At 42.4% G+C, this 26,878-nt stretch overlaps 1 protein-coding gene across 4 annotated transcripts in view; it reads left to right on the top strand.

Moving 5' to 3' along the window:
• MED27 (mediator complex subunit 27) overlaps positions 1 to 26,878 on the top strand; it is a 171,027-nt gene that overhangs the window by 57,813 nt on the left and 86,336 nt on the right. For all 4 annotated transcript variants that reach the window (XR_014560001.1, XR_014560002.1, XM_083721430.1 and 1 more), the window contains exon 3: positions 6,531 to 6,661. Coding sequence is in view for 2 of the 4 variants with exons in the window: in XM_083721430.1 (XP_083577556.1) it covers positions 6,531 to 6,661 (131 nt within the window). In the remaining 2 variants the exon portion in view is untranslated. The remainder of the gene's footprint in view (positions 1 to 6,530; positions 6,662 to 26,878) is intronic.

Here is a 26,878-nt window from a genome sequence, read left to right as displayed (position 1 = left end):
GGGAGATAATAGCAATGTCTGACACTGGCACTATAGAAAGATGGAAGGACGTGTGGTTGGTTTTTATTGGAAGAATATGTTTAAAGACAACCCTTAAATTGCTCCATGTAAGAGCTTCAGTCTTGGCTCCTGTCTTATCAGTCTCTTTGAGAGAAGATGGTATAATAGATAATTGACTTGACTATTTCTTGGAGATGAAAGGGGGGGGAGAGAGAGGATGCGTTGAAATGTACATGGGAGAGTTGTTGGCCTGCACTGCAGGCAGGGAGCCAAAAGCAGTTTCAGTAGTTAAGAATCCAGGGCTGAGTCAACAATGATTGGAATACTGTCCAAACAGGGCTTACTATTTGTGTGAATTGAGTTATAACAGAAAATAGATTGGTAGAAGGTGATTATGGAACACTTAAACTTTCCAGGAAGGAAAGTTGCATCCTTTTTCCTGTTCTGATAAAGCTGATATTCAAAGCAGCACAGATGATAAAGCCATTTATGTGCACTGCACAGCTTTTTTACATATAGATGTTACAGGGCAACTAATGAAAGCCTGCTTCTTATACTTAACATCAGCAATCAAACATAACACCAAGACATACAGTGGTACCTCTAGATACGAACGGAATCTGTTCTGGAGCCCCATTCGCATCTAGAAGCAAATGTCACTAGTGACGGCACGTCTGCGCACATGCGCGTCGCTTTTTGCCGCTTCTGCGCATGCACGTGATGTCATTTTGAGCGTCTGCGCATGCGCAAGCGGCACAACCCGGAAGTAACACACTCTGTTACTTCTGGGTTGCCGTGGAGTGCAACTCGAACGTGCTCAACTCAAAGCACATTCACCCCGAGGTATGACTGTAGTTTGTTTTAACCATGGTTTGTTGAACATGATCTGGCTTACAGAGTAGCAAAGAAACTGCAGTTGGTTTCACCCAATGTTGGCTTTTTTACCCCCTGTCTCTTTTGAGAATACCAGGGTGCTAACCCAAGCTCCATTACAGTGGTCAAGAGCTGACAGGGTCTCAACACATCACCAGTTCCCTTGCCATTGACTAGCTGTAGAAATAGGGCATGGAAGAGGAACACTTTTATCACTTGTTGCACTGTATAGGGGCTTGGAGTGATATGCTGGAAACAAGTGGAATTAAACAGTTGCAGTAGTTCCAATTAGCATAGTTACAGGAATAGTCTCAGAGGTCTGGGGCATAGGTAACATGAAGGTAACTAGGCCAAATGAATTGGCCTAAAGCACTTTTGATTATCTGTGCCTAACAAAGTACAGATGGGTGGGGTACAAACAAACAAACAAATACTTCAGAGTGCAAAAGGTGGCTGGTCCGTCTGCTTACCTGGCACTGACACTGTATCTTTCACATCAACTGGCCAAGGGAAATCTGGGTAATCCTCCAGGACAATGTTTCATTCCTTGTACAGATGTAAGAAGATGCCATAAAAACACCAGCAAACATGTTTTCTTCAACATCCAGCAAAGTGGATGTTCTACTTCAAGTTAGTCTTCCAAAGTGTCTCTCCAGAAGCAGCCTGGCCTTGCATTTGTTGCAGTTGAAGTTCTTACCTATGACTGTTATTTGATCACAGTCCAACACTATGAGCCAGGTCTGCAAGAAGAACCCATAGTCCACAGGGATGACCCAATGCAATGGAGGCTCTCAGAAGAAAATGCCCATTGGTAGTTTGTTTTCAGGTTGTATTGTGGCTTTGCTTGGATACAACGGCATACAGGTCCATGAACTGCCCTTGATGTCTACCACAGCCTGGAATACCATCCTTATTTCAGGCATAGTAATATGTCCCATGGGATTTTGATGCCAAATATGGAAATGAGAAGAATCTAGGTACTTGCCTAGCCAAAAGAAATCTAGTTCATGAAAACATTGGATTGTTTCCCTCTTTTCTTCCACTTTAATCAAGCCCTCCAAATATAGATAATTGATATTATGGTCAGCAGCTGGTGTGCAGAGTGGCATGGAAACACAGGGGCTAAGCTCTGTGGCATGCACCGAGCCTCCGACCAGGCCCCACTCAGCAGTCCCACTAGGCTGATGCTTCGCTCTCCCAGGCCCACACCACGCTCCGACCCGACTCTGACAGCCTCTGCAGTTCTGCCCGTTATCCCCAATACAGCGACAGTAGAAACGGCAGTGGTGCAAATGGCTCCTTGTTCAGCAGACAACCATCGTTTTTGTGTTGATTGCCATTTTGTCACACCGGAAGTCCTCCTTGGATATTCCTGCTGAAGTTTTTGCAGCCTGTGGACTTTACAACCCTGAAGGTGATGCTGGGAAGCAAGTTTGTGTTTTGATGGCACAGCAAGCTGCAATTAATCTTAAAACTGATACAAAAACTTCCAAACTCCTGTTTCCTAATCATGCTGGCAGAGGAGGGAGAAACACACACTGCAGTTCATTCAAATAACACTAAACTATGGTTTGGCATTGCATTTGATTGAGGCTACAATGTACTTCTGGTCTGACAGCTGATAACATATGCTAGTTAATTCTGGCATGATGCCAAATGATGGTTAAACAGAACTGAACCATAGACCTCTGCCTATTAAATATGATAGCATTGGAGATAGGGCCTTGTGCCATGAATGGATTTCATGGAAATCCTTAAGTGTCCATGATTAGAAACATTGCCAAGCTGAAATATCTCTGCTAATCTTGCAGAGATTAAATCATACATTTTATGGACCATATTAGTTGAATTAGCTGTAGTATCTTGGTTCCTCCTTTAGACCTAAAAGCTAAGAAAATGTTTCCAGCTTGGGGAAAAAAGGAGCCTGTTCTGTGAAATACAGTATATGGTGCTTAAATAATGTATAAATCAGGTTGGACAGGAGCTGCCTGTCAGTTTTATTAACTTTGACCTTTTCTCCCATTATAAAGATGGTTTGGTAAATATTTAATGGGCCCTTATAGATCTTGACAGTTGGATCTCTGTTCCTGGAAGCAGAATTAGGTGGGCAGGAGTGCCTGTATTACATGCAATTAACAAACACAGTTTAATCAGAAAGACTTGGCCTTCAAAGGCAAAAAACGTGTTCTGGTTTTGAATAATAATACAATTTTTTTTAAAAATCACTATGCTTTCAGCTAATGCCCTCCAAAGCAGAAATCCTACAAGGTAGTTTCAGCATGGGACCCCCCTCACCCCTTTTTAAATGGCACAATTCAAAATCTAGCTCTGATTAGTGCAGATGTTTGTGCCATGTCCATTGTGCAGACTTCTAAATTGGGCGAAGTCACCCCATCCTGTGTCACTTGGTCTATAACAAGCCTTCCTCTTCCAGACTGGCCCGCCAGGGTCTAAATGGCTGAGCCTGCATTGGTCTTAATAAGATGTCATGAAAGGAAGAGAAGGGTAAGTGTATAGAGTCAGAAAAGGGTCTCTTGCCAAGTTAGTGGTGCCTTTAATTCCATGAAAAGGTGGTTCAGATTGCTCTCACTGCAAATTCTAGTAGCAAAGATTGAAAATGGGATTGCTTGACATTTTGAAACATTGTCTTTCAAACATGTACTGTCCCTTGCATTCATTGATTTTTATTTAAGGAATCTGTGGGAGAAAAACAAATTTTAGCAAAATTCATTGGCCTAAGATGAGCATGCTAGAGTGAAATGATACCCAGTCCTCTCTAGCAGAGAGTAACTCCACTTCTATTAAGAATGCTATACATCTTTGTATCATTGTCTAGATCACATGGTAAATGGGTCAAGAAAACCAGAAAGTTGTTATGATGCAGAATGGGATGTTCTAAAACAGACAGTTTGTTCTTTGCTGGATGGTGTCATTAATTTGTAGAGTGTTTTCTGAAAACTCCCAACTCCAATCAACCCTGGCTGACAGCACATGGTTATGGATGATGTTTAATATGGCAACATCTCAGGGGCCACAACTTCCCCACCCTTGACTTAATGGGACCATTTCAGCAAAACAATTTAACTTTGAATAACAGGTGCTGGATAATAAGACGCCTTGCTTCCTGGAAGCACCTGTTCCAAGCATAGTGCTGAACTCGATGGACCCTTGATGGGATTCAACAAGTCTGTGGCTATTTGGGACACATTGAATCGACAGACTTACTTGGTCTTACAACTCTGCTGCCATATATGAAATGCATGATTTCTTATATCTTCCCCGTAATGTTTCTGATAAGCTTTGTCCATCTTCCATTGTCCCCTTGGATAACTTTTTTTTTTAAAGGAAGGTAACCATATTAGTAAAGGTAAAGGGACCCCGACCATTAGGTCCAGTCACAGATGACTCTGGGGTTGCGGCGCTCATCTTGTTTTACTGGCCGAGGGAGCCGACGTACAGCTTCCGGGTCCTGTGGCCAGCATGACTAAGCCGCTTCTGGCGAACCAGAGCAGCGCATGGAAAAGCCGTTTACCTTCTCGCCGAAGTGGTACCTATTTATCTACTTGCACTTTGATGTGCTTTCAAACTGCTAGGTTGGCAGGAGCAGGGACTGAGCAATGGGAGCTCACCCCGTCGTGGGGATTCGAACCGCCGACCTTCTGATTGGCAAGTCCTAGGCTCTGTGGTTTAACCCACACCGCCACCCACGTCCCGATTAAATATGAGTGACCTGCAAATTATCATAACTGATTTTGGTTGTTGTGGGATTTTTTGTGTTGTACAAAATGTTCTGAAACTTGACCAATCAATTAATTTTCTTTGGACCAGTCAAATACTCAGCCCTTATTTCCTTATATGATTGAGCGCTCTAGGCAAGAAATGTGCAGTGATCTGCAGAAAGTGGACTTGTAATTGGCATGGTTTTCTCAAAATTTGGGACCAGAAGGCCTTTAAGATGTCCAGCTCTGCTAAGCATTTTGCAAAGAGCAGCACAAGGGAGGGTGTTTTTTCCCCCATTGGCACATAAAATACTGCCAGAAAGGAAGTTGGCCATGCTCAGATGGTTGTGGCAGCAAAGGTGCAGTGCACATTCCCCTGATTAGTTTGTTACTTTAGCTTATGGAGAACATTGTCACTCCTTATGCACTGACAGGATTGGATCCAGAGATTGGGTCACTGAGTAGCTAGAGTATTGGTATTGGTGGGCTCAGGAAACTCCAAAGTTTGCCAGAGTATGCTAACATTGCTAACATGTGGGATGGCACTTCCCCTTGAGTAGATTAGGCAGAGGCCCTGTCAGTATTCTGCCTCCTCTCCAGGGGAAGGAGCCATCCCTTACCCCAGACCAATCCCCTCTAAGGCTGGATTAGGTTGGGTCCAACTGAGTTTCTCAGGATTCTTAGCTTTGTTAGTGTTTCTCTAGTGTAATTGGGTGGTGGGACTGTTTTTTATTTTATTTTCAACTGTCCTCTTCTGTTTACTTTGCTGTATTTACTTCCCCCCATTTTTACTTTGATTTTCCCCTCACAGTTTGCTTGTTTGCTATATCTCTATTACTTGTGTAGTTTTATTCCCCCATCTCCCTATTGAAGTAAGTGGTAAAGGGAGAGATTTGCCTATAGCAGAGAATATAAAGTAAAACTAAAAGTTCACCTGGACTTCTTTCCTCTCCTCATTTAGGTGAACACAGCATTTTTGGCGGGTCCCATTGATAATTTAGCAAAGTGATGGTGCCATTTTGGATTGGCCCTTAGCTTGTGTTTTTAAGTGCTTCTTCCCCTCAGCTTGGTTGTCCTACTGAGTTCTGTGCCAATTAAACCCTACATGATCACCTGTCTCCCCTCTTATACCACTATATGCATCCGAGGTGGTAGACTGTAATCCATGACAATATATATTCTAATAAATAATAATAAATTTGTTAGCTTTTAATGCGCCCCTGGAGTCTTTGTGGGCTTTGCTGCAGCAGGCTACCACTAGCCCACAGAAAATTCTTGAGATGTCTTTTCTTTCTTCAAATTTATTCTAGTCAAAATAATTAATACTTGTAGCAAAGGTATGCTAGGTAGCCTTGTAATTCCTGGATCATAAAGCTGGGCTGGTTGGATAGGCAGAATGCATGGCTTAGGCCAATATAATTTTTACTTTCTAGCACCGAGGTTCTTTTCGGCTGTAGAGATCCCCTGTGTCTTGTCAATGCCAGCTGTGGGTTCATTGTCTAAGAATAAAAGGAGAATTGACTTTTACAATGTAAGAATCCTGAACTGTCTTTTGATAACTCTCTCTGTGAAAAGCATGAAGAGCATTTGGATAGATACTTGTGAAATATTTCATTGCCATCTCCTAAGCTGACAGCTGATATCCCAGGCATGTTCACACTTGTGAAAGTGCTGTAACCTCTAGACAAGTGTAGGAGTGTTTGCCAAAATATCATAAAATGCTATGCAGTAAATGATCATCATACCCCCCACCCCCGCCACTGCCACTGTGCTTTATAAAGGAAGAACTTAGAAGGCCCCAAGCTGTGCTTTTGTTGAAGGAAACGTTTTGGTTCTGAGCTCAATCATGTATGTGTAGCATGTAAAGTCCAAACTTGTGAAATGTTTCAAAGAAAAGGGTTATTAACTGATTCCATATCCTCTCTGCCTCTTTTCTAGTTGCAGTACCATGCAGGCCTGGCGTCTGGTCTTCTGAATCAGCAGTCTTTGAAACGGTCAGCCAACCAAATGGGGGTGTCTGCCAAGAGGAGACCGAAAGCCCAGCCTACCACCCTAGTGCTTCCACCTCAGTAAGTACTAAAGGTGTAGTGTAGGGGCGGGAGAAGAAAGAAAGAGAATACACACACACACAAACAAACAAACAAACAAACAAACACACACACACACACATGCAGAGAGAGAGAGAGAGAAATTGCAGTACAATAACATTCTATTTAAGAATGAAAGAGGAGGGTGGAGTGTAAAAGCTGTTCTGCCAAGTTTACTTACTTAAGTTCAATACCTGCTGCTGTTCTGTAATTCACCATTTTTGTCCCTAAAACCTGCAAAGAAAAAATGAATTTCTGAAAACACCCAGGCACCTTGGCAATCTTTTAAATAATTTTTTTAGGGAGCTTTCAAAAACATTGGAATGTGTTTAGGATCATCCAGCATTTTCCCTGAAAGGTTGAGGAAAACCCTCCTTTCTACCCAAGCCCCACCCCACTCCAACCTAAAACTCAACTTGGGGCAAGAGAAGACAAAGATGGTAGACCTTCAGGCATACCAGCCTTAAGTCACACTGGATTTTTGCTGATCAGATGTCCTCTGGGTACTCTCTGAAAAGGAAATATATGCAGAGCATTGCTTTTCTGGTGAGGTTCCCGGGACTTGGTAGTTCCAGTCCAGTAAAAGTTCTCGAGATGAGGAACGGGACAACTTCTGCTTTTACATTTTTGAGGATGCTTTGGGTCAGAGGGAGATGGAAGCTGTTCATGTGATTGTGGCAAAGAGCCTGTATTCCCTCCAGTTCTGCTCTGGAGATCTTGAAAGCAGCCTTGATCAAATGCTTGAGGCATTGAGTGATGAAGGCGCATGGCTTGGATCTGTCTAAATAGTTAATTGAATCACAGCCTCTGGCTTTACTTTTGGTGGGGGGATCCACAATGAAACAAATAGGATGGGCAAACCTCTTTTTTCACTTGCTGATAAGAAACAAGAGACCTGAAGCTGAATGTATGGTTCTGTTAATCTAAACGGTTGTGGTTTTTTAAAAATAACCTTTATACAGGCCGCTTGTTTATTGTATGTTTATTTTATATTAGAATGCAGACACTTTTTGCAGGCTACATGCAGTTAAGTTCAGTAACTATAAAGACTCTAGCAATCAGCAATTTGTGTAGTCTGGTTCTGATGCCAAGCACAAAAACCCCCACCGCCATGCAACAAAGCTTATAAATTAATCAAATTCTTAAAATATTTAGTGACATATATAGAGGAATTATCACAATAAGAAATGATGCATAAGACGTTAGTGTGGTGTTCTGAGCCCCCTTCTCTCAGAAGCACGCTTTTTCATTCAGGTATGAAACCTGTGCTGCTGAGTGTCTAGTTTTGAGATAATCAGCATCCTCTTTGCCACCAGTCTACATAGTTATGTGACACAGGAGACCCAAAGGAAGAACTAAGTCCTTAGCACAAAGACTAACAGAAAGAAAAAGTAAATATTGCCTCCTACCACCATCTCTGTTGCAACAGAAAGCAATTGCATATGGATATTTGGATATCTTACCATTGTACAATATCTATATAGCTGAACTTAGTGAGCCAGATAAATTCTTGCAGAGATTGAGAAAAGGGCCAAATGCACACTTGAAATCCTAGCTCTTGTTGTATTTAGGAGTGTTAAGCAGATTTCTTATAATCAGTGAAGCAATGAAGCCTCATCTAATGTAAGGAAAGTTTGTGCTATTGAGTTACAGTGGTACCTCTGGTTACGTACTTAATTCGTTCTGGAGGTCTGTTCTTAACCTGAAACTGTTCTTAACCTGAAGCACCACTTTAGCTAATGGGGCCTCCCGCTGCTGCCGCGCTGCCGTGGCGCGATTTCTGTTCTCATCCTGAAGCAAAGTTCTTAACCCGAGGTACTATGTCTGGGTTAGCGGAGGCTGTAACCCAAGATACCACTGTATCATTAAAATAGTGGTGGCCAAACTTTTTCAACTGGAGGGCCACATTCCCTGTTGGCCAGCCTCCAAAGGGCTGCATGTCAGTACTGGCCATGGCCAAAGGAAAGATGAGTGTGGCCAAAGTGGGCAAGCCGACCCCATACTCTCTTGTATACTACATACCATGTGTGCACCACAGACCTCTCATGCATGCTTATGTGCATTCATTGTAACCTTTCCTCCCTGCAGTCTCTTCTTCTTGTTGCTCATCTGATTAGAAAATGCTGGAGTAGCAAGGAAGAGAGGGCTTTAGAGGGGACACTCAAATATATACACGTGTGGGGTTGACTTCCTACACCTCTCACCTTCCAGCTCCTGATTACTTTGCTTGTTGATGATCGCATTTGACGTTTCCAGCCAGAGAGCTGATCAAACAGGTTAATCAAGGAGTTCAGATGAACTGCTTATGCTTACTATCTCTTCCCTCTGCTCCCATAAGTGATCAGTAGAAAAAGGAAGGATACCCCCAAGCACAGTGGGGTGCTTCCTAATAATATCTATATCTGTTCAACCACCATATATATAACCTCAGATTACACTGTTAATGCCACTTACATTCCCTTGCCTTGTTTTCACTGCTGCCACTGAATAATTGTTAGTTGTATCTGACCAAATCCAAAGAGTACTCCCTAATACTTCCTCATCATCCTGGAAAAAGTGACAAGTGGGGTGCTACAGGGTTTTCTCCTGGACTTTTTGTTGCTCAACGTCTTTATAAACAACTTGGAGGAAGGAATTGAGGGAATGCTCACCAAATTTGCCAATGACACCAAACTGGAAAGGGTAACAAATGCCACAGAAGATAGAATCAGTATTCAAAATCAGATTGGATAACTGGTCCCAAACTAACACAGTGAATTTCAATAGGGACAAATGCAAGGTTCTGCATGTAGACAGGAAGAACCACCCGCACAAATATAAGATGAGGGACGCATGGCTTGCAGTAGTGTACATAGCCCACAAGCTTAACATGAGTCAACAGGGTTGAATAGAATCATGGAAGTGTACGGTTGGAAAGCACCATAAGTGTCAACTTGTCCTACCCCCTGCAGTGCAGGAATCTTTTTGCCCAGTGTTGCGCTTGGACCTGCAGCCCTGTGATTAAGAGGCTCATGCTCTACCAACTGAGGTGATACAGCAGCAGCAGAAAAAAAAGCTAATGCTATTCTGGATTGCATCAACAAAAGTATAGTGTCCAGATCAAGGGAAGTACTAGTACCACTCTATTCTGCCTTGGTCAGACCCTACCGGGAATACTCTGTCCACTTCTGAGGACCACAATTTAAAAAAGATATTGACAAGCTGAAACGTGCGTGGAGGAAGGCAACCAAGATGATAAAGGGTCTGGAAGCCAAGCCTTATGAGGAATGGTTGATGGATTGTGTATGTTTACCTGTAGAATTGAAGACTGAGAGGAGATATGAAAGCAATCTTCAAATATTTAAAGGACTGTCCCACGGAAGATGGAGCAAGCTTGTTTTCTCCTGCTCCAGTGGTTAGGACCCAAACCAATAGCTTCAAGTTACAACAAAGTGGATTCCAACTAAACATCAGGAAGAACTTTTTGTCAGTAAGCGCTTTTCAACAGTGGAAATAACTACTACAGGGGATTGTGGACTCTACATCCTTGGAGGTTTTTAAGCAGAGGTTGAACTGTCATCTGTTATGGAATCTTTAGTTAGTCCTGCATTGCAGGGGACTAGATGAGCCTTGGGGTCCCTTCCAATGCTTTAGTTCTATGATTATATGATACTACACAAACAGGTTGAATTAGATGACGCTCAGGGTCTCTTCCAGTGCTGCAATTCTATGATTCATTTACAGTGTCTTAATCTATTTTAATTTGTTCCAAAGGGAAAATGATTTAGAAATGGCACTTGGCATGATATCATATCTGTTCGTATAGTTCAGGTCAAAGGGATTTTTCTGCAGCCCAAGAACAAAATTATGTGGGAAAGCCATTTGTATATGGCTTTTCTGGCAGCTGTTTACTCTTTTACTTGAGTGGGTGGTTCTGATCTCTTGATCTGAAAGAAGAATCCAAGATTCCCATCACATTTCATGCCAAATCATCCTTTGCAAAACTGCCTAGTTCCAAGTCTGTTAAAGGCTGGTTTTCTAGACAGTAGTATAGTCCACTATCTTTTTAAGTATTAAAGTATTAAAGGAAATACATGGAAATACCATATAGAGAGTTTGTGCGAAGACCATTGCACCATAACTCCAGACTAAAACTGAATTGGCATATGCAAAGGGGAAGGAGAAATAAACAATACCAGCTGCCAGGAAGATCAGTTATGCTATGGGCGTGGATAAGAGGGCAATTAACTTATCAGCCAGAGTCTTGGAAAAGGTGAAATTGTGGTGCATCCTCAAGTTATGGATGTGATACTTGGGACAGAGGGCCTTATATGCAAGGGTTGATGATTTCACATGATATGGAGGGTAGTATTGACTGGATAGGTATGCATAGTAACAATAATGCATTATATAGCTATACCATTCTTAATATAGGTTAAAGTACTGGATAATAGTCATGTGGTAAATATATTATGCATGATAAAGAGTTATTTTTCTTTTTGTAAAATGGGAGCAGTAGATTTCCATAGGAGAGTTAGCCTTCAGTGCCCTGTTGGATCAGGCCAAAGACCCTTCTTGTCCAACATCCTGTTCTCATAGTGACCAGCTAAATGCATCTGGGAAGTCTACAAGCAGGTCACAAGTGCAATAGTCCTCTCCTGCTTCCCAGCCACTAGTATTCAGTGGCATATCATTTCTCATATTGGAGGTAACATAGTCATTATGACTGCTAGCCTTACCCTCCACCATTTTTTTAATGAACCATATGGGCCTTAGGAAACCTCTTTTACACAACCTGCATTAGTCTTGCTTTGAGAATTGTAGATGTTAAAAATGACACTTCACCCAGCATTATTGATTAAGGCAACATGATGTGCCAGAAAGTTAACCCCCCCCTTGTGAAATTGGCTTTATGAGTCCTTCCTAGCATTGTGTTGTGCATACTTCAAAGCCACTTTGAAGCTGTTAACCTTGAGTGGAGACTTCGTTCCATTGTCTTGACCTTCTGAGATGTTTCAAAAGCTCCAGTTTGCTACCAGGTATAGGTAGGGGAACCAGGAGAAATGCCAGGATAGGTTAAAAGTGAATGTGATGGGAGAGAGTTCCGGAAGCAACTTTTTATTGTCTGGCTTCCCTTTAGCTTCAAACACTTGGTTGCTGAGAGATTGCCATTAGTGGGACTTTTCCTGGAGTCCTGGCTGCAGAGTAGGCTCAGCGGGTCACATAATTTTGTTAGTGGTTTTTCTTTCTCTCCAGTTGGCTCATTATTCTTTATTAGACTGTCAAGAAAAATAGAAGAACCACTAAAATTAAATAATTGCTTAAAAATGGGGGAGCACTTCTTATCCCTTTGGACCATCCTTCTTTGAGAAAACAGATTTTTCAGTTGCTCAGGGTTCTCTGGTTGACAACTTGATTTACTGCAGGGGCCTAAACACATTTTGGGGAAAGGAGGGAGGACGGAAACTTTTTATCATGTGGCTTTCCCCCATGCTGCTTAAATTTTGACATTGCCCTTAGTTCCTGTTAGTATTACAAGGTACATCCAGTGTTCTACATTCCCCATTCACCAGCCGTGTTTTGCGGCTGGCCATAGTCCACTTGCAACCAAGCAGCCATATCTTGTCACCAGGTTTGGTGACTGACATATCCACCATTTGGCTGTTGCGCAAGTTAGCTGGCTTAAGACGAAGCATGGCAGCAAAAACTAAAACAGGCTAATGGGGAGGAGCACACGGCTCCAATAAGGGGCTTGGGTGGGGAGTAGGGCTGGACGATGTTAGGATTTCAACATCACAATATATCACCAGACAAACATTGCGATCTGACAGTACAACACGATGTTGAAACAAACTGCATTGGCCCCAGCCCATGAGGCGCAGGGTGAAACTGCCACATCTCTAACCACAGGAGCTGAGGCACTTTCACTGCAATGCTTCGCAGGCAGGGACAAACACAGCTTGTTTGTGCTGCTCAACTGGGGGGCAGGACGGTTCCCGCCCCCCAGCTGAGCGAGCCCCAATGTCTCTCTTGAGGAGCAAGCAGCTGTGTGCCCCTGAATGGAGAGGTTTAAAGGAGCCCCCGCCCATCTCCAGCTCGCACAAGCCGGAGGTGAGGTGAGGGCTCCGTTTAGTGGAAGAGGGGAGCTGGGGGGGGAATGACATTGCCAACCAATGTACCGGACGGGAACTCTAGTTCCTTGCCCTTGGTTTGGAGGGGGCTACACTGCTTTCAGACAGGCCAAGGGGGAACTACAGAAAGAATGTAATTGGTCAAGGCAGCTGTGGACTCAGAAAGATTGAAAACCTCTGTCTTAATGTGCAGTGGAGAATCTTTGTAGTCTTATGTATAGAAGTGGACAGTGCAGTAAGATTTGCTGTGCAGCAAGAAGGTGGTCAATTAATACTAAGCAAATCAAAGGTTGCTATTAAAACTTTTCAGGAGAGTGAGTGAGGTGAAATGTACGTAGCAATAATTTCAGCTGCTTCAAATTTCCTTAGTATTACGCAAATTTTGCTCTTTCTCCCTTACTGGCAAATGCTGCATTAAGTAACAATATTCATTAAATACCATAGAGATGATATGCAATAAAGAAATAATCCAGAGACCTGGGTTTGTGCTTCTCCCTAGAAGAGTTAATATAATTAAAGATTAAAATACTGTGTGCATTCTCAAACATAGAGATACCTTTTTGTACATGATGGGAATTGCATTAATAAGGAAGAGATCATTTTCCAATAACTTTCAATACAAGAGACATCCCCAATATCCTCACTCTTGCTAGTTTATCACACGACTCCTTTAGTATTACTTTTTCAAGGTAATGAATTAGCAACTGGCTCTGCTCCAGAAAAGAAATACAAGCTGGAAGTGTGTCTTTTTCTGCATTCAGTCTTGTGATGTCGTTGTTAGGAATGTGCAATACATCTTTTTCTTCCCAGATTGCATTTTGCTCACCTCAGATTTCCTTTGTTGAAATCTCATTCATTTTGTGTTGCCTTCATTGCTTATCATTTTTTGGGGGGCTTGTTTCAATATTATTTTATCTTCTTATAGTCCACCTTTCTTCAATCATAGACCCCAAGGTAGCATACACATGGTTCCCAAGTGGTCACCCATTCTGGCACTGACCACACTCTGACCTGCATAGCTTCAGCAAAGTGGTGGCCTCATGCACCTTCAGACTGCATCCAAGACTCATTATTCAAGTTTTTGCCTCTTTTTCTTTTAAAAAGTGTTTTGTTGCAACTGCCTATATCAACAGAGGAGCAGAACTCAACAGTTACCATTCTGAGGTTGGGAAGAAGGGAGGAGGCAGCTGCCATAAAAAATGTGAGAGCTCCTATTCTTACTTATTTGCTTATTTATAAAAATATTTATATACTGTTGTATCATAGAAATATTTCAAAAACATAAAATTATACAATAAATCATTAAAAGTTAAAAACAAGTTAAAAGCAAAAAGAATTTAAAACAACATCAATAAACCATTGTGGGTGAGAGACTCTTAATTGCCTGCATAGGCCTGGCAAAACAGAATTTTTCCCAGCAGGTTTTAAAAAGTTAGCACAGAAGGCACCTGCTGAATCTCCATTGGTAGGGCGTTCCACAGGACTCGGAATATGAAGCTAAAGGCTTCGTTTCTTGTTGTCAAATGTGTCTCACCAGTTTGGAGAATGACTATAGACACTTCTGCAATAATCTCAGTGATATATTCCAGTTTGATCACTGGTTTCAGGCAATCCCTGACACTTTCTCACCAAGTGTCCCACAGCAATGCTGTGTTTGGACTCTCTGGGGGATAATAGTGGCCAGAAGTAGCAATAAATAAAGAGCAGAAGAGCCCTGCTGGATTGGGCCAGTGGCATAGGCGCCGACTCCATGGGGCCTGAGGGGGCCCGAGCCCCCTCAAAAATTCGTTTGGGGGGGCTCTGCCCCCCCAATAATTTAAGAAAATTATTAGTTATATTATGCTTTGTAAAATCACAAAATTATGTTGGTATTTTTTATTTTCCTTGTTTGACGATAGTTACCTTTTAAAATACATTCAGTAATGAGTTAAAACAAAGCCACTCCCGATCTAGAGAGGGGGTGGGTTGCGGGCTCTCGACCCATCAACAATCTCGCGGGGCTGGTGTCAGCCCCACGAGAAGCGGGGATTCCCCCTAGCTCATTAATATTCACCGCCCACGGCGGCAGCCAATCGGCTGCCGCAAAGGGCGGGCCCTCACAGGTTCACTTAAGGTTGGGGCAGCCCGGGGCTCGCCCCTTTCGTTCCCCCAGCAGCAGCGGTTTGGAGGTCTTGGGCCCCCCCAATATTTTTTATAAGTCGGTATGGGCCCCCGCCCCCCCAATATTTTTTATAAGTCGGCGCCCCTGGCCAGTGGCCCATCTAGTCCCACATTCTTTTCCCACGGTGGCCAACCAGATGCCTGTGGTGCACTCATAAGTAGGATCTGAGTACAAGACCATTGTCCCCTCCTGCAGCAACTAGTATTCAGAAGTAATAACTGCCTCCAAATGCAGAGGGGGAGTTGCACCTTTCTCTCTGTTATTTTGATTGCTCTCTTCTGATCCTCCTCCAAATATATCTACAGTGGTACCTCGGGTTAAGAACTTAATTCGGTCCGGAGGTCCGTTCTTAACCTGAAACTGTTCTTAACCTGAAGCACCACTTTAGCTAATGGGGCCTCATGCTGCCGCCGCCACCCAATTTCTGTTCTCATCCTGAAGGAAAGTTCTTAACCCGAGGTACTATTTCTGGGTTAGCGGAGTCTGTAACCTGAAGCGTATGTAACCCGAGGTACCACTGTAATAGGGATGTTCCTTTGTACATTCATTTCAGGATGGATGCAAATTTGATCAAATAATTCCTGCTCAATTCAGTTTTCCATTAGTCGTGAAATGAGTGCACTTCCCTAGCACTGATACTGGTTTAACAGTATGATATTTGCCTTTTCAGGCCCTTATTTTAACTTAGAGTGTCATGACAAAGGATGCATGCACACCATACGCCAAGCCATGCACTTTCAATGTATGGTGTGTCTGCAGCCAAAGTAATGAGGACTGTATAAATGGTGTAAAAACCAGGATTGGTAACTGGTATCCTAGAGACCAAGTCTGGCTCTCCAATGCTTCTGTTTATCTATCCTCCCACTGTATGCGCATATTATATATATATATATATATATATATATATATATATATATATATATGCTTTCGTAGATTTTCACGGGTACAGGAATGCAGGTTTTGGTGTCCTCGGGTGTCTTCCCGTGTAAAAGTTGGGGTGTCTAGGCGACGTTTCGACGAGGTCTCACTCGTCATCTTCAGGCTGGTGCTTTCGGCTTCTTGTTACTGGAACAGAGCGGGATCTCAATGTTTGAGTTCCTATAAATACTGTAGAGGGGGTGTGGTGTCTAGCCTCCAATGTTCTGGGCAGAGAGGAAGTTCCCAGGCTAGTGTGCCTTTTCTTCTTTTGTTCCTTAATTACTTGAGAGATACCTTGAGTGATTTCTTGAGTGATATCCTGAGTACCACTTAGGTGGGTCATTAGGTGTGGATTAGTTGCTAAAGTCTTTGTGTCTTGACCTCTTGAACTTTGTGAAGAGTTTTCCTGAGAAGATGGCTGTATTGCACTTAGTTGTGCTTTGGCTTGGCTTCGTGTATAGGGGCGAGCTGTGGTTTTGTGGCTTGTGTCAGCCAGATCTGTGTAGGGATTGCAGGGGGGTGCAGCATCCGGAGGTGCCACCATGGATTGGCTACTGGATGGTGTCAGTAATTCATCTGTGGAGAGGGTCTGGGTTTGGGTCTGGTGTGGTTGATTGGTGTTGGCGTTCTGTGTGCCTCTGGATCTGGTGTCAGTTTTTGTGGGGAGGGCTAATTTCCAGATGTCTGGCAAGCGGGATGTGTCGTCACGCTTGTTCATGTTGTGAGGGTGTTTCTCTATCTCGATGGCTTCCATGATTATTCTCTTGTGGTGATGTTCCGTGTTAAAGAGCAATTTGGAATCTGCAAAATTAATTTCGTGTCCTGTTTCTTTCATGTGTTGGAAAAGAAAAAACTTCCTCTCTTTTCCAACACATGAAAGAAAAACTGACACCAGATCCAGAGGCACACAGAACGCCAACACCAATCAACCACACCAGACCCAAACCCAGACCCTCTCCACAGATGAATTACTGACACCATCCAGTAGCCAATCCATGGTGGCACCTCCGGATGCTGCACCCCCCTGCAATCCCTACACAGATCTGGCTGACACAAGCCACAAAACCACAGCTCGCCCCTATACACGAAGCCAAGCCAAAGCACAACTAAGTGCAATACAGCCATCTTCTCAGGAAAACTCTTCACAAAGTTCAAGAGGTCAAGACACAAAGACTTTAGCAACTAATCCACACCTAATGACCCACCTAAGTGGTACTCAGGATATCACTCAAGAAATCACTCAAGGTATCTCTCAAGTAATTAAGGAACAAAAGAAGAAAAGGCACACTAGCCTGGGAACTTCCTCTCTGCCCAGAACATTGGAGGCTAGACACCACACCCCCTCTACAGTATTTATAGGAACTCAAACATTGAGATCCCGCTCTGTTCCAGTAACAAGAAGCCGAAAGCACCAGCCTGAAGATGACGAGTGAGACCTCGTCGAAACGTCGCCTAGACACCCCAACTTTTACACGGGAAGACACCCGAGGACACCAAAACCTGCATATATATATATATATACACACACACACACACACACACACACACACATATATGTATGTGTGTGTGTGTGTGTGAGAGAGAGAGAGAGAGAGAGAGAGAATATAATCCCCCATTTATACGCCTGTCATCATCAGTAACGCAGGTGAATTGTTGGTAACACTCTCACCTTCCCTCGTGTTCCCTATGGGGAACAAGAGCAGTGGCTCAGTCTGAGTTTTCAGTTGGTTGCTGTTACGTTGAAGTCAGAGAACCTGCAAATAGGAGTATAAATAGATGTAAAGTAATAGCTCGGAGAACTCTTGCATTACATCAGTATCAAAGCTAATGTTCTCACAGTGGGGAAGAAAAGTTTAAAGAGACCTTTCAGTATTTTGACTCATATCGGCCCTTTCCCTATTCAGAATTTGACCCCCAATGAGAATTAGTTCTCAACAAACAGCAAACTTAATTCCTTTTCTTCTAGTACTACTAGAAATGAATATCTACACTTAACTCTTGTTCATCTGGCCTTGTGTGGAATGTTGTTTTGTTTTGTTCTGCAGAGATTGTGAAATGCACTTCAGTTGCCAATCAGCAGTTTTTTTGTAGATTGCTTTAACCTTGCCCGGCAAACTGCAAGGTTCAGAATACATTGTGGCTTTTTTGGCTGTATTTTCTTCTGCAGCTATCAAGAAGGAAGTTGTTTAGAATTTGAGAGAAGGATAGTGATGAGCCTGGTATATTGAGTGTGGATTTCAACCACAAGTGATTGTTTCTTTTCAGGTTTTCTTTTTTTAAAAAAAGGGAGTGGGGGAAGAAGACTGTATCAGCAGTAACACCACCACTGTTCCATGAAATTAAGGGGTTTGCTACTTGCAATCCCTGAAGGGAATGGGCATCTGGGTCATTCCATATCGAGTGATCCATATTTTTTACCTCGTGTCATCTAATTTTCTTAATATTTTGTACGTTAGTTGAATGATAAAAACTCAGTTTATATCTAAAAGTGGTTTTTTCTCATCCCATTTTTGAATGTGATCCCATTCAGATTCCAAGATGAAATTTTGCAGGTGGCTCTTGGAAATATTAAATAATAATAAAAATAGGAAATTTTAAATCATATTATTATTTAAAATTTTGTAACTTAACTTTAAAATTTAAAGTAAGCCCATCATGTGACATATCATATTAAAGCCCATGAAGTTCTGAAGTTATGAAAATTGGTATTTTTCATTTTGAAATATATCAGTTATTGACTGAGCTTTAAGGCAGCTTTCTCAACATGTGGGTCCCCATATGTTGTTGAACTACAACTCCCATCACCCCTAGCTAGCAAGGCCAGAGCTCAGGGATGATGGAAGTTGTAGTCCAACAACATCTGAGGACCCACAGGTTGAGAACCGCTGTAAGGTTTTTGTGTAGTTTTTGGCAAGGCCAAAATTGTCATTAAAATCATCATCATCATCAAACCCACATAACTCAAAACAGGGTGAGATTTAAAATTTTTTTTAGATATAAACTTAGTTTTGATCATTCAACAAGTGTACAAAATATTAAGAAAATTGGGTGGCATGAGATAAAAAATATGGATGACTTGATATGGAATCACCCATCCCTGAAATCTTCTACATAATTTTGGTCAGCACATTTCAAGCCACACCCAGAGTAATTGGGAGTGCTCCTCTAAGACAAACTACATTGTGTGTTCATTCCTTGGAGCGATCTAGCTACTCATTCTGTTGAGATCAGACAACATCACAGCTCTGAAGAGATAGGCAGCAGCAAAAGCCTGAGTCTGCTATAATTGGGGCTAGAGACTTCCTTCCTTAGAACTAACAGTAAAGCAAAGTCCTGCTGCCTGTGCCACAGGCTTGTTACCTACTTTTTAAAAAATGTGTTTACTCTCTGCATAGTCATATAATTGGTAAACGGCAACACATTACTTAAAGATGAAACTGGCATAATGGGATGGCCCAGTGTAATGTTTAACTTGGGGTTGCCAGCCCAGCATCCACAGGAACCATAGCATCTGTAAATGTTTTCACTAATACTCCTAAGCAGGTGCCCCACACCCTGAGCTTTCATTTTTAAAAAATGTCTCTAGCCCTCCTAGAAAGAAAGTTATGGGGCAAAATGTGCAGATGGCCTCTATGTGATTTGTGTAAAATGAGAGTGAGTTTGGAATGAGTACCTTGCGTTTTTTAAATGGTACCTTCATTAGAGGTTTTTAAGCAGAGGTGAATGGTCATCTGTCTTGGATGCTCTAGTTGAGATTCCTGCATTGCAGAGGGTTGAACTTGATGACCCTTGAGGTCCATTCCACCTCTATGAGTTTATAAATGCTTCCTATTGTTACTAGACAGCAACACCGTCAGTGTGTATGTGCATGTGTGGTCTCAGTGAGGACCATGAGGGCATAGCTGACTTGCCATGGTAAGCATAAAGTTGTTGGGAGTGGCTTTCTCTCTCAGTTTGTTTTATATCATACTCCCACACACCCCATAGCAGCTATCTGATGATGGCACCCCCATCACTTCATCAAAATTTGAAATGTGCCCACTGGTCCAAAAAAGTTGGCAGCCTGGTTTAACTTGTACATTTGGGGTGTGTGGACACTGACGGAAAATGCCCTTCTAGGCAAAAATTACTTTTAAATGAATAAATAAACAGTGGGACTGTGTTAGCATCTATGCAAATAATAGCCTTTTCACCAGATGCCAAAGAACCATGAAACAAGTTATGTGAGAGACATACAAACAAACAAACAAAATTGTACTCATTGGATCTCAAATGGCATCTCCCCATGACAAACTGCATTTGAAATCAAGAGAGGCTGGTGTGTCGTCTGGTATTTGAAAATAAACTGAGACGGCAAATTCTGCTAGGTTCACCTGAGCCCCTTGTGTGACTCTAAGCAGCAGTTTGGATTTATTGAGTCCCGTTTCCATTCTTAAAAGTCTTATAGTCCTCCTCTCTTGTTACCAGCTACTTACTAGGTGGCGTAATTTCATTACAAAGGAGAGAAAAAACAATTTGCAGAGCCTGGCTTAATCTGAATTTCTCAGGAATTGTGTTCAGCATCAAGCAATTGATTTTCATTATCACTTATTAATGCAAAGCCATAGCATTCACTTAAAAAAAACAAACACTTTAAAGAAAAGCCATAAGCCCTCACCACTAAAATAAATTACTATTTATTTCAGAATAGTCTTAAGGGGCTGATCCTGATAAACAGTTATTCATCCATTGCGCTTCACTTGGTGGTGACCCTGGGGAAGAGTCTTTGAAGGTGATCCCAAGGTCCAAGCAGGCAAGGGACAAAGTAAAAGACACTTAAAATGAAATACCAGCCTGTAGAGGAGAGGACAGCTCTGCGGAACAGGATGAGGTGCCTGATGTGTTCACTGCTTGCCAGCATCTCATGGATTCCTTCCCATAGTGTAGTTGATAGTAGAGCATTACCATCTGTTTGCACGACACTTTATCAAAAGGCTGGGCCCCAGAGCAATTTACAACATATCACTTAAAAAGGAGACGAAAATGGCAAATCATCTTAAATGTAAAGAAATAAATACAGTGGTACCTCGGGTTACAGATGCTTCAGGTTACACGTTTTCAGGTTGCACACCGCGCCAAACCCAGAAGTATCGAAACGGATTACTTCTGGGTTTCGGCACTCGCGCATGTGCAGAAACGCGAACTCATGCTTTGCGCATGCGCAGAAACGCCAAATTGCGACCCGCGCGTGCACAGACGTGGCGCTGTGCATTGCAAACACTGTGGGTTACGAACGTGCCTCCCACATGGATCACGTTCGCTACATGAGGTTCCACTGTACAACATAAAACAAGCAGTCCACGCAGTGCAGTATAAAATATTGCAAATAAATTTATAGTTTAAAACAGAGGTCACAAATGGCATATACACACCAACTGTCCACGACATCACGTTTTTGAGGGTTGTGCTCTCACATGGGTCATGTGACTCATATGGGAGCATGGCCTGGAAGATGTGCAGCTCAGTTTTGCACTGGGACATGTTGGAGGGTATGGTGGCACTATTCACATAACAAAAACTACTACAGAGATATCAACATTTTCAAAAGTAGGAATTCAATGCCTAGCTTTTGAAAAACGGGGTTCACAGTACTTCTCTAATTGGGAACCACTGGCTTAAAACTATTAGGAGAGTTAAAGCTGTTAGGTGAGAATGAAGTATAACACAGAATATACATGGTCAAAAATATGTCCATTCTACAAGGCAGCCATGCCACTTCCCTGTGGGTGCCACTTGGTGCTTTTGATTGCAGTAGTAATGTTATTCCTTAATGCTGCTCCTGTTAAATTTTGTCCTTTGACCTCTCCTTCAGTTGATTCTAAACACAAGAACTTTAAGAATGTTCCATATTTAGACAGGTAAGTGCATGGGACTTGTCAGTGCAGTATCTTAGTCCCTGGTTACCGCTAATGTAGATGTTACTGTGTGGCTGATTGAAAATGTGGCCTCCAGAGATACGGGCCATCTTCTTTTGGCATGGTTCCTAGGATCACGCTGGCTGGGGCTGATGCTAGTTATATTCAAAACCAAAACTGGCAAAGACTTATTTAAATCCTTCACATCCATCTACCTACCTGCCTCCCTCACTCTCTCCCCTCCCTCTTTTATTCCTGCTACCCATGGTGCATTATTACCACATTTTTATCTTGCCCTCTTTTGAAGGAGATCAAGACTTAATTCTGTCTCTTCTCTCCAATCTCCCCATGCCATTTTACTCTCACAAAAATGCTCTGAGGCTAGCTTAGTTGAGCAGGGCCAGGCCACAGGCAACAAAAATGAATCAAGCTCTGAATCAAGCTCTCCCAAGTCCAGAAATGGAGAATCTGTAACAATCCATTAGCCCCAGTCAGTGTGTTGAGGGATGATGTGAGTTTAGTCTAGCAATATTTTGAGTGGCTTGTCCTAGCTCAACACTTTCCACTGTACAACTGGCTCTCAGGATTGCTGACTTTCCCCCAGCCTCCTTTCTGGCCCCTGGCATAATAAAGTATATGTAGTAAGAGGTAGTGATGGCCAGCAGCATGGATGGCTTTAAAAGGGGATTATTCATGGAGGATGAATTAATGGAGGATGACCATATATTGCCTCCAGTACGAGAGACATTATGCATCTGAATACCAGTTACCGTACTTGGAATCGCAAGTGGGGAGAGTGCTCTTGCACTCAGGTCCTGCTTGCAGGCTTGGCATGTGGTTGGCTATTGTGAGAGCAGCATGGTGGACTAGATGGACCTTTGGTCTGATCCAGCAAGGCTCTTCTGAAGTGCTTAAGAACAGATTACACCCATTCACATCATGTTTGCATAATTTATTCCAAATGCAGCCTTCAGAGGAAGCCAGACTGCCACTTTTATCCCTTGGGCTTCATAGCTGCAGAATAATATGCAGAGCCATTGTGTACCTGTCTTCCCACTTGTGGCTCTTTAATGCTTTAACATTCTACCAAGCCAACCTTCTTTTGCTGTATGAGACTTTTACTAGTTTAAGATGATGATGATGATGATGATGATTTTTACTATTTTTTATTTAGGGTGTGATTAATCTCCTTACAAAAAGCTCAATGTGTGGGTATATATCTGGTGCCAGAGAGTCTTCTAATCTTCTTTTCCCTATTACAGAATAATACTGATCTTCAGCCATATTCACTTTTCATTTTTAACTTCCATTCACGTATTGCACCACTACACATTTTCTTACAAAGTGTGTTTTTTTTCTTCATATAAAGAGCCATACCTAATCAATCAAGATTGATGGGAGAGGAGTCTATGACAGTTGCTGTAGCTTATGATTATCTCTAGTAAAATAAACATTTACTGTTGTCCGGGGCGGGGGGGGGGGGGAGTTGGAGGTGAAATCTGCAGGAAAAGTACATTAGTTCCAATACATGAAAATGAGACCTGTTTTTTATTTCTTGAAGGGGCCGTAGTTCAATGGCAGAGCACATGCTTTGTATGCAGAAGGCCCCTGGTTCAATTTCCAGTGACATCTCAAATAGGGCTGGAAGAGACTTTCTTCCTGAAACCCTGGAGAGCCTCTACCTGTCAGAGTAGATTAGCTCTTCTGAGACTTGGATCTCCAATATTGAACTATATATTTTTTTAAATAATATTTATTGAACAGTTTCAAATATAACAGAAAAAAGAAAAGAAATAAAACATCCATTTTATAACCTTATTTTCATTAGCATCTTTCCAGGACTTCCCCACCCCACCCCCTCTTGCATTCCAATTCCTTCAAATAGATTCAGCAAGTTCTTACCCCAAATTTTAAACTTATTATAATTAACCCAATGTTAAGAATGTTTTTCCATCCCCTAAAATCGACCCCGCTCCCTTCCACGAGTTCCCCTCTTTAATATGCAGAACAGATTAAAATAAAAGAAAATAGAAAAAAGAATAAAGTATAATTTAACACCCTTTGGATTCCAAATTTCCCTCCCTCCTTTCCCGGTTGCGTTCCCCAATGTCCATCAATGCCTGTTGTCATCCTGGAGATCCCACATCTAGGCCGAAATCCTTCACAAGTCCACTTTGCCGTCTTTTTAATAGTCTTTGCCGTCTTTTTGATCATCTTTAGTTTCGAGTGTCCAATCTTGGAAAAACTCTATCTCAAAAAGGTCCATTTTTTCCATCCAGATCTCTGTATTTAAGAATAAAAACTCCAATTTTGTTTCTTTAGACCTTTCAAATCTGGATGTCCCAAATGTTCCCACTTCCAACTTTGTCCAATTCTTGTTGTTCATGTTGTTCTTATTATTCTCTCTCCTCACTTTCCTCTAGTTTCTTTTTCTGCTCTCCTGCAAAAATGTTCCAATTCCAAAAGCTTCTAAATCCCCTACAGAGGCTTTGTTATTGAGGAACAAAACTTTACGTCAAGTCCCTTCCATTCTTCAATAGATAAATCTATTGTCTCCTTTAGTGTAGAGACCTCTGTAGACAAAATAGTGTTCCGTTTCTGCAGTTTCCCAGGAGAAAAAAGTCCAATTCAAATTCCATGCCAGCAATACTTGTAGTGTCCCACAGCCCCTCTAGAGGGATTATAGTAACTCAGTTTCCTTCCAGATCGCACCCAACAGTCAAAGTAACTTGTTATTCCTTGTTTTAAACAATTTATATCTAATTTGTAACAAATGTAACCGGCAAAGTCCTCATAACAAAGTTCTCTTTTTATTCTTCAGCTTTGACAGCTCCTTTGACAGCTGTCAAAGCCTCTGTTTCTCCTCTCCCGGCGCTCTCGCGGATCGCTCCCGGTTCCCGGGGGGGGGGGGTTGCATTTTAGCTCACGTTCTACTTTTCTCCTCCAGCCCAGTCTTATAATTTTCCATTGTGAAATTAGTAACTTTATCAAACTTAGGTAGCACTCGATCTTAGTTGTTAAATCCTTTGCTTTAAATCCTCTACGACAGGGGGGAGACTGACTTCCTTTTTGCACCTCCCCCGCTCGCTCCGAATTTAAAATTTAAAATTTTTCCCTTTTTAAATCCAGTTTCCAATTACTCACGGGTTGTTCTTTTAATCCGAATTTCCAATGGAAGAAGTCAGCGCTCTCCGCCAAATGGCATGCGGCTTCGCTCGGCAGGGGAAGCGGAGGACTCATAGCACCACACCCCCCCCGGCACCCGCTCTGTAGCCTTTAAAAAGGCTCCTTCGCGGGTCGGGGGGCGCAAACGGTGCTGCCGAGTCACCATGCCCATGGGTTTCAGCGCCCATGGTTTTTGAGGGTCCCCGCGACGCCAATGCAGTAGAACCCAGCCCCTGCCGAGCAGGCTCCCTCCGAAGCTCGGAAGGAGTCCGCCATTCGGCGATGGCGCCAACCCGAAAGTCCCTCCAATATTGAACTATAACTCCCATCATCCCTGACCACTGGTCTGGCTAGCTAGGGATGGTGGGCATTGTAGTCCAACATCATCTGGGGACCCAAGGTTGAGAAAGACTGGTGTAAGCTGTAGTAAGCTAGATAGATCAAGGCTCTGTTTCAGAATAAGGCAGGTGCTCCTAAATCACAAATCTAGTGCATTAGCAAATACTTGGAGCAAGAAGTTGTAACAGAATAATAGAAGCTAGCCGTGCATCAAGATGGCTAAAAGCAGAAGGCCCTACTGGCCCTTAAAGGACTCAGGGAACATGCCTATGATGCAATTTTGCATACATACATATATGTGGATGCAAAATTAGGCAGACCTTCAGAGGGGAAGCTGCCCTGTAAGCAACATAGTTTTTGTTTTTTAAAAAGTTAAAAAAATAATAAGAAGAAGAAAGGCAAGGGGTTCTTGGGCCTGGTGTAAAAGACCCTGGGGTTGTATCCAGTGCTAGTCCTACACGGAGCAGATGGCTAACTAAGGTCTATTAATTTGAGTGGATCTGCTCTGAGTGGAACTTGAGTTCAGGTCCCCCTCCTTGAGTTCAGGCCCCCTCCTAACATAGCCCCTGGCAGGAAGCAAGAAGGAAATTGCAGTATGAAGGAGTAGTAGGCATGGATGGATTAATAAGAAAGGGATTAAGAAAGGAAGGAGTTAAAGAGAATACAGAGTAAGAGGAAAGCATTGTAGAGAATAGTAAATGCATTAGTTGTAAAAGAGCTTAATAAAGACATAATAAAAGCAAGTCTGATAACAGCTGAAGAAGACCCCTGAAGTTTTTCCACTCTGTCTCTCCCTTGCTGAAGCCTTCATGGCTCTGGAAATGCCACATATTGCACTTGCCCCTTAGATTTTCTATAGATATGCTAGTGATTACATATTTGTACACATAACCAGGAGTGCAAATATACACTGTGCCAAACTAAAAAATTGGCAATTATTTTAAGAGCTATTTAGCATGGTCTTCTTTTGGATGTTCTGTCTTGGCTAATGGTTACTTTCCTTACTTTTCTCTTCTTTAGAGTTGTGCCCTGAGAAACTTTAGCTAAAATTGAGACCATTTCATGGAGCCCATCTATTGGGATAAAAGGCATGAATAAAAATGGAAGTAGAAAGCACTAAAAATTAGGGCAAGGAGGATTGGGGTAGCAAATAACAGAATGGGGAGGGGTTGAGAAGACAAAAAGAAGCATGTGTTGGGGAAAGAGAAGGTGAGGAATGAGAGGTTGATGGGTGGGAGGATTGTGCCAGAGGAGAAGGTGAAAGGAGTGTGCCAGGATTGGAAAGGGAGGAAGATGCCAATAGAAAAATTTAATGAGTAAGAAAGGGATCATGAACAAAGAATGCAGGGAAGGACCTAAAAGGGGACCTAAAAGAAGGGTGAATATTAAAGAAATTATTATGTAGACATGGGGGATTATCTGACTGTTTTATCATAAAACCATCTCTTGAAACTCCCTTGTTATTGTGCTCTAATAACTGGGCTTAGAAAGAATGTAGGGTCAGGAATAACAGAACACAAAGATTCCCTTGTATCCAAAGAAAAGAAATTGGAAGGTAGAAATGGGAATGGATGGGGACACAGATGCCAACACAGTAGGCACAAAGTCTTTC

Source organism: Podarcis gaigeae (genome assembly GCF_964106915.1).
Source record: "Podarcis gaigeae genome assembly, chromosome: Z".
In the NCBI taxonomy this organism is placed as follows: Eukaryota; Metazoa; Chordata; class Lepidosauria; order Squamata; family Lacertidae; genus Podarcis; species Podarcis gaigeae.
The sequence above is the reverse complement of the archived record's forward strand: the minus strand, read 5'-3'. Positions and strand labels throughout refer to the sequence as shown.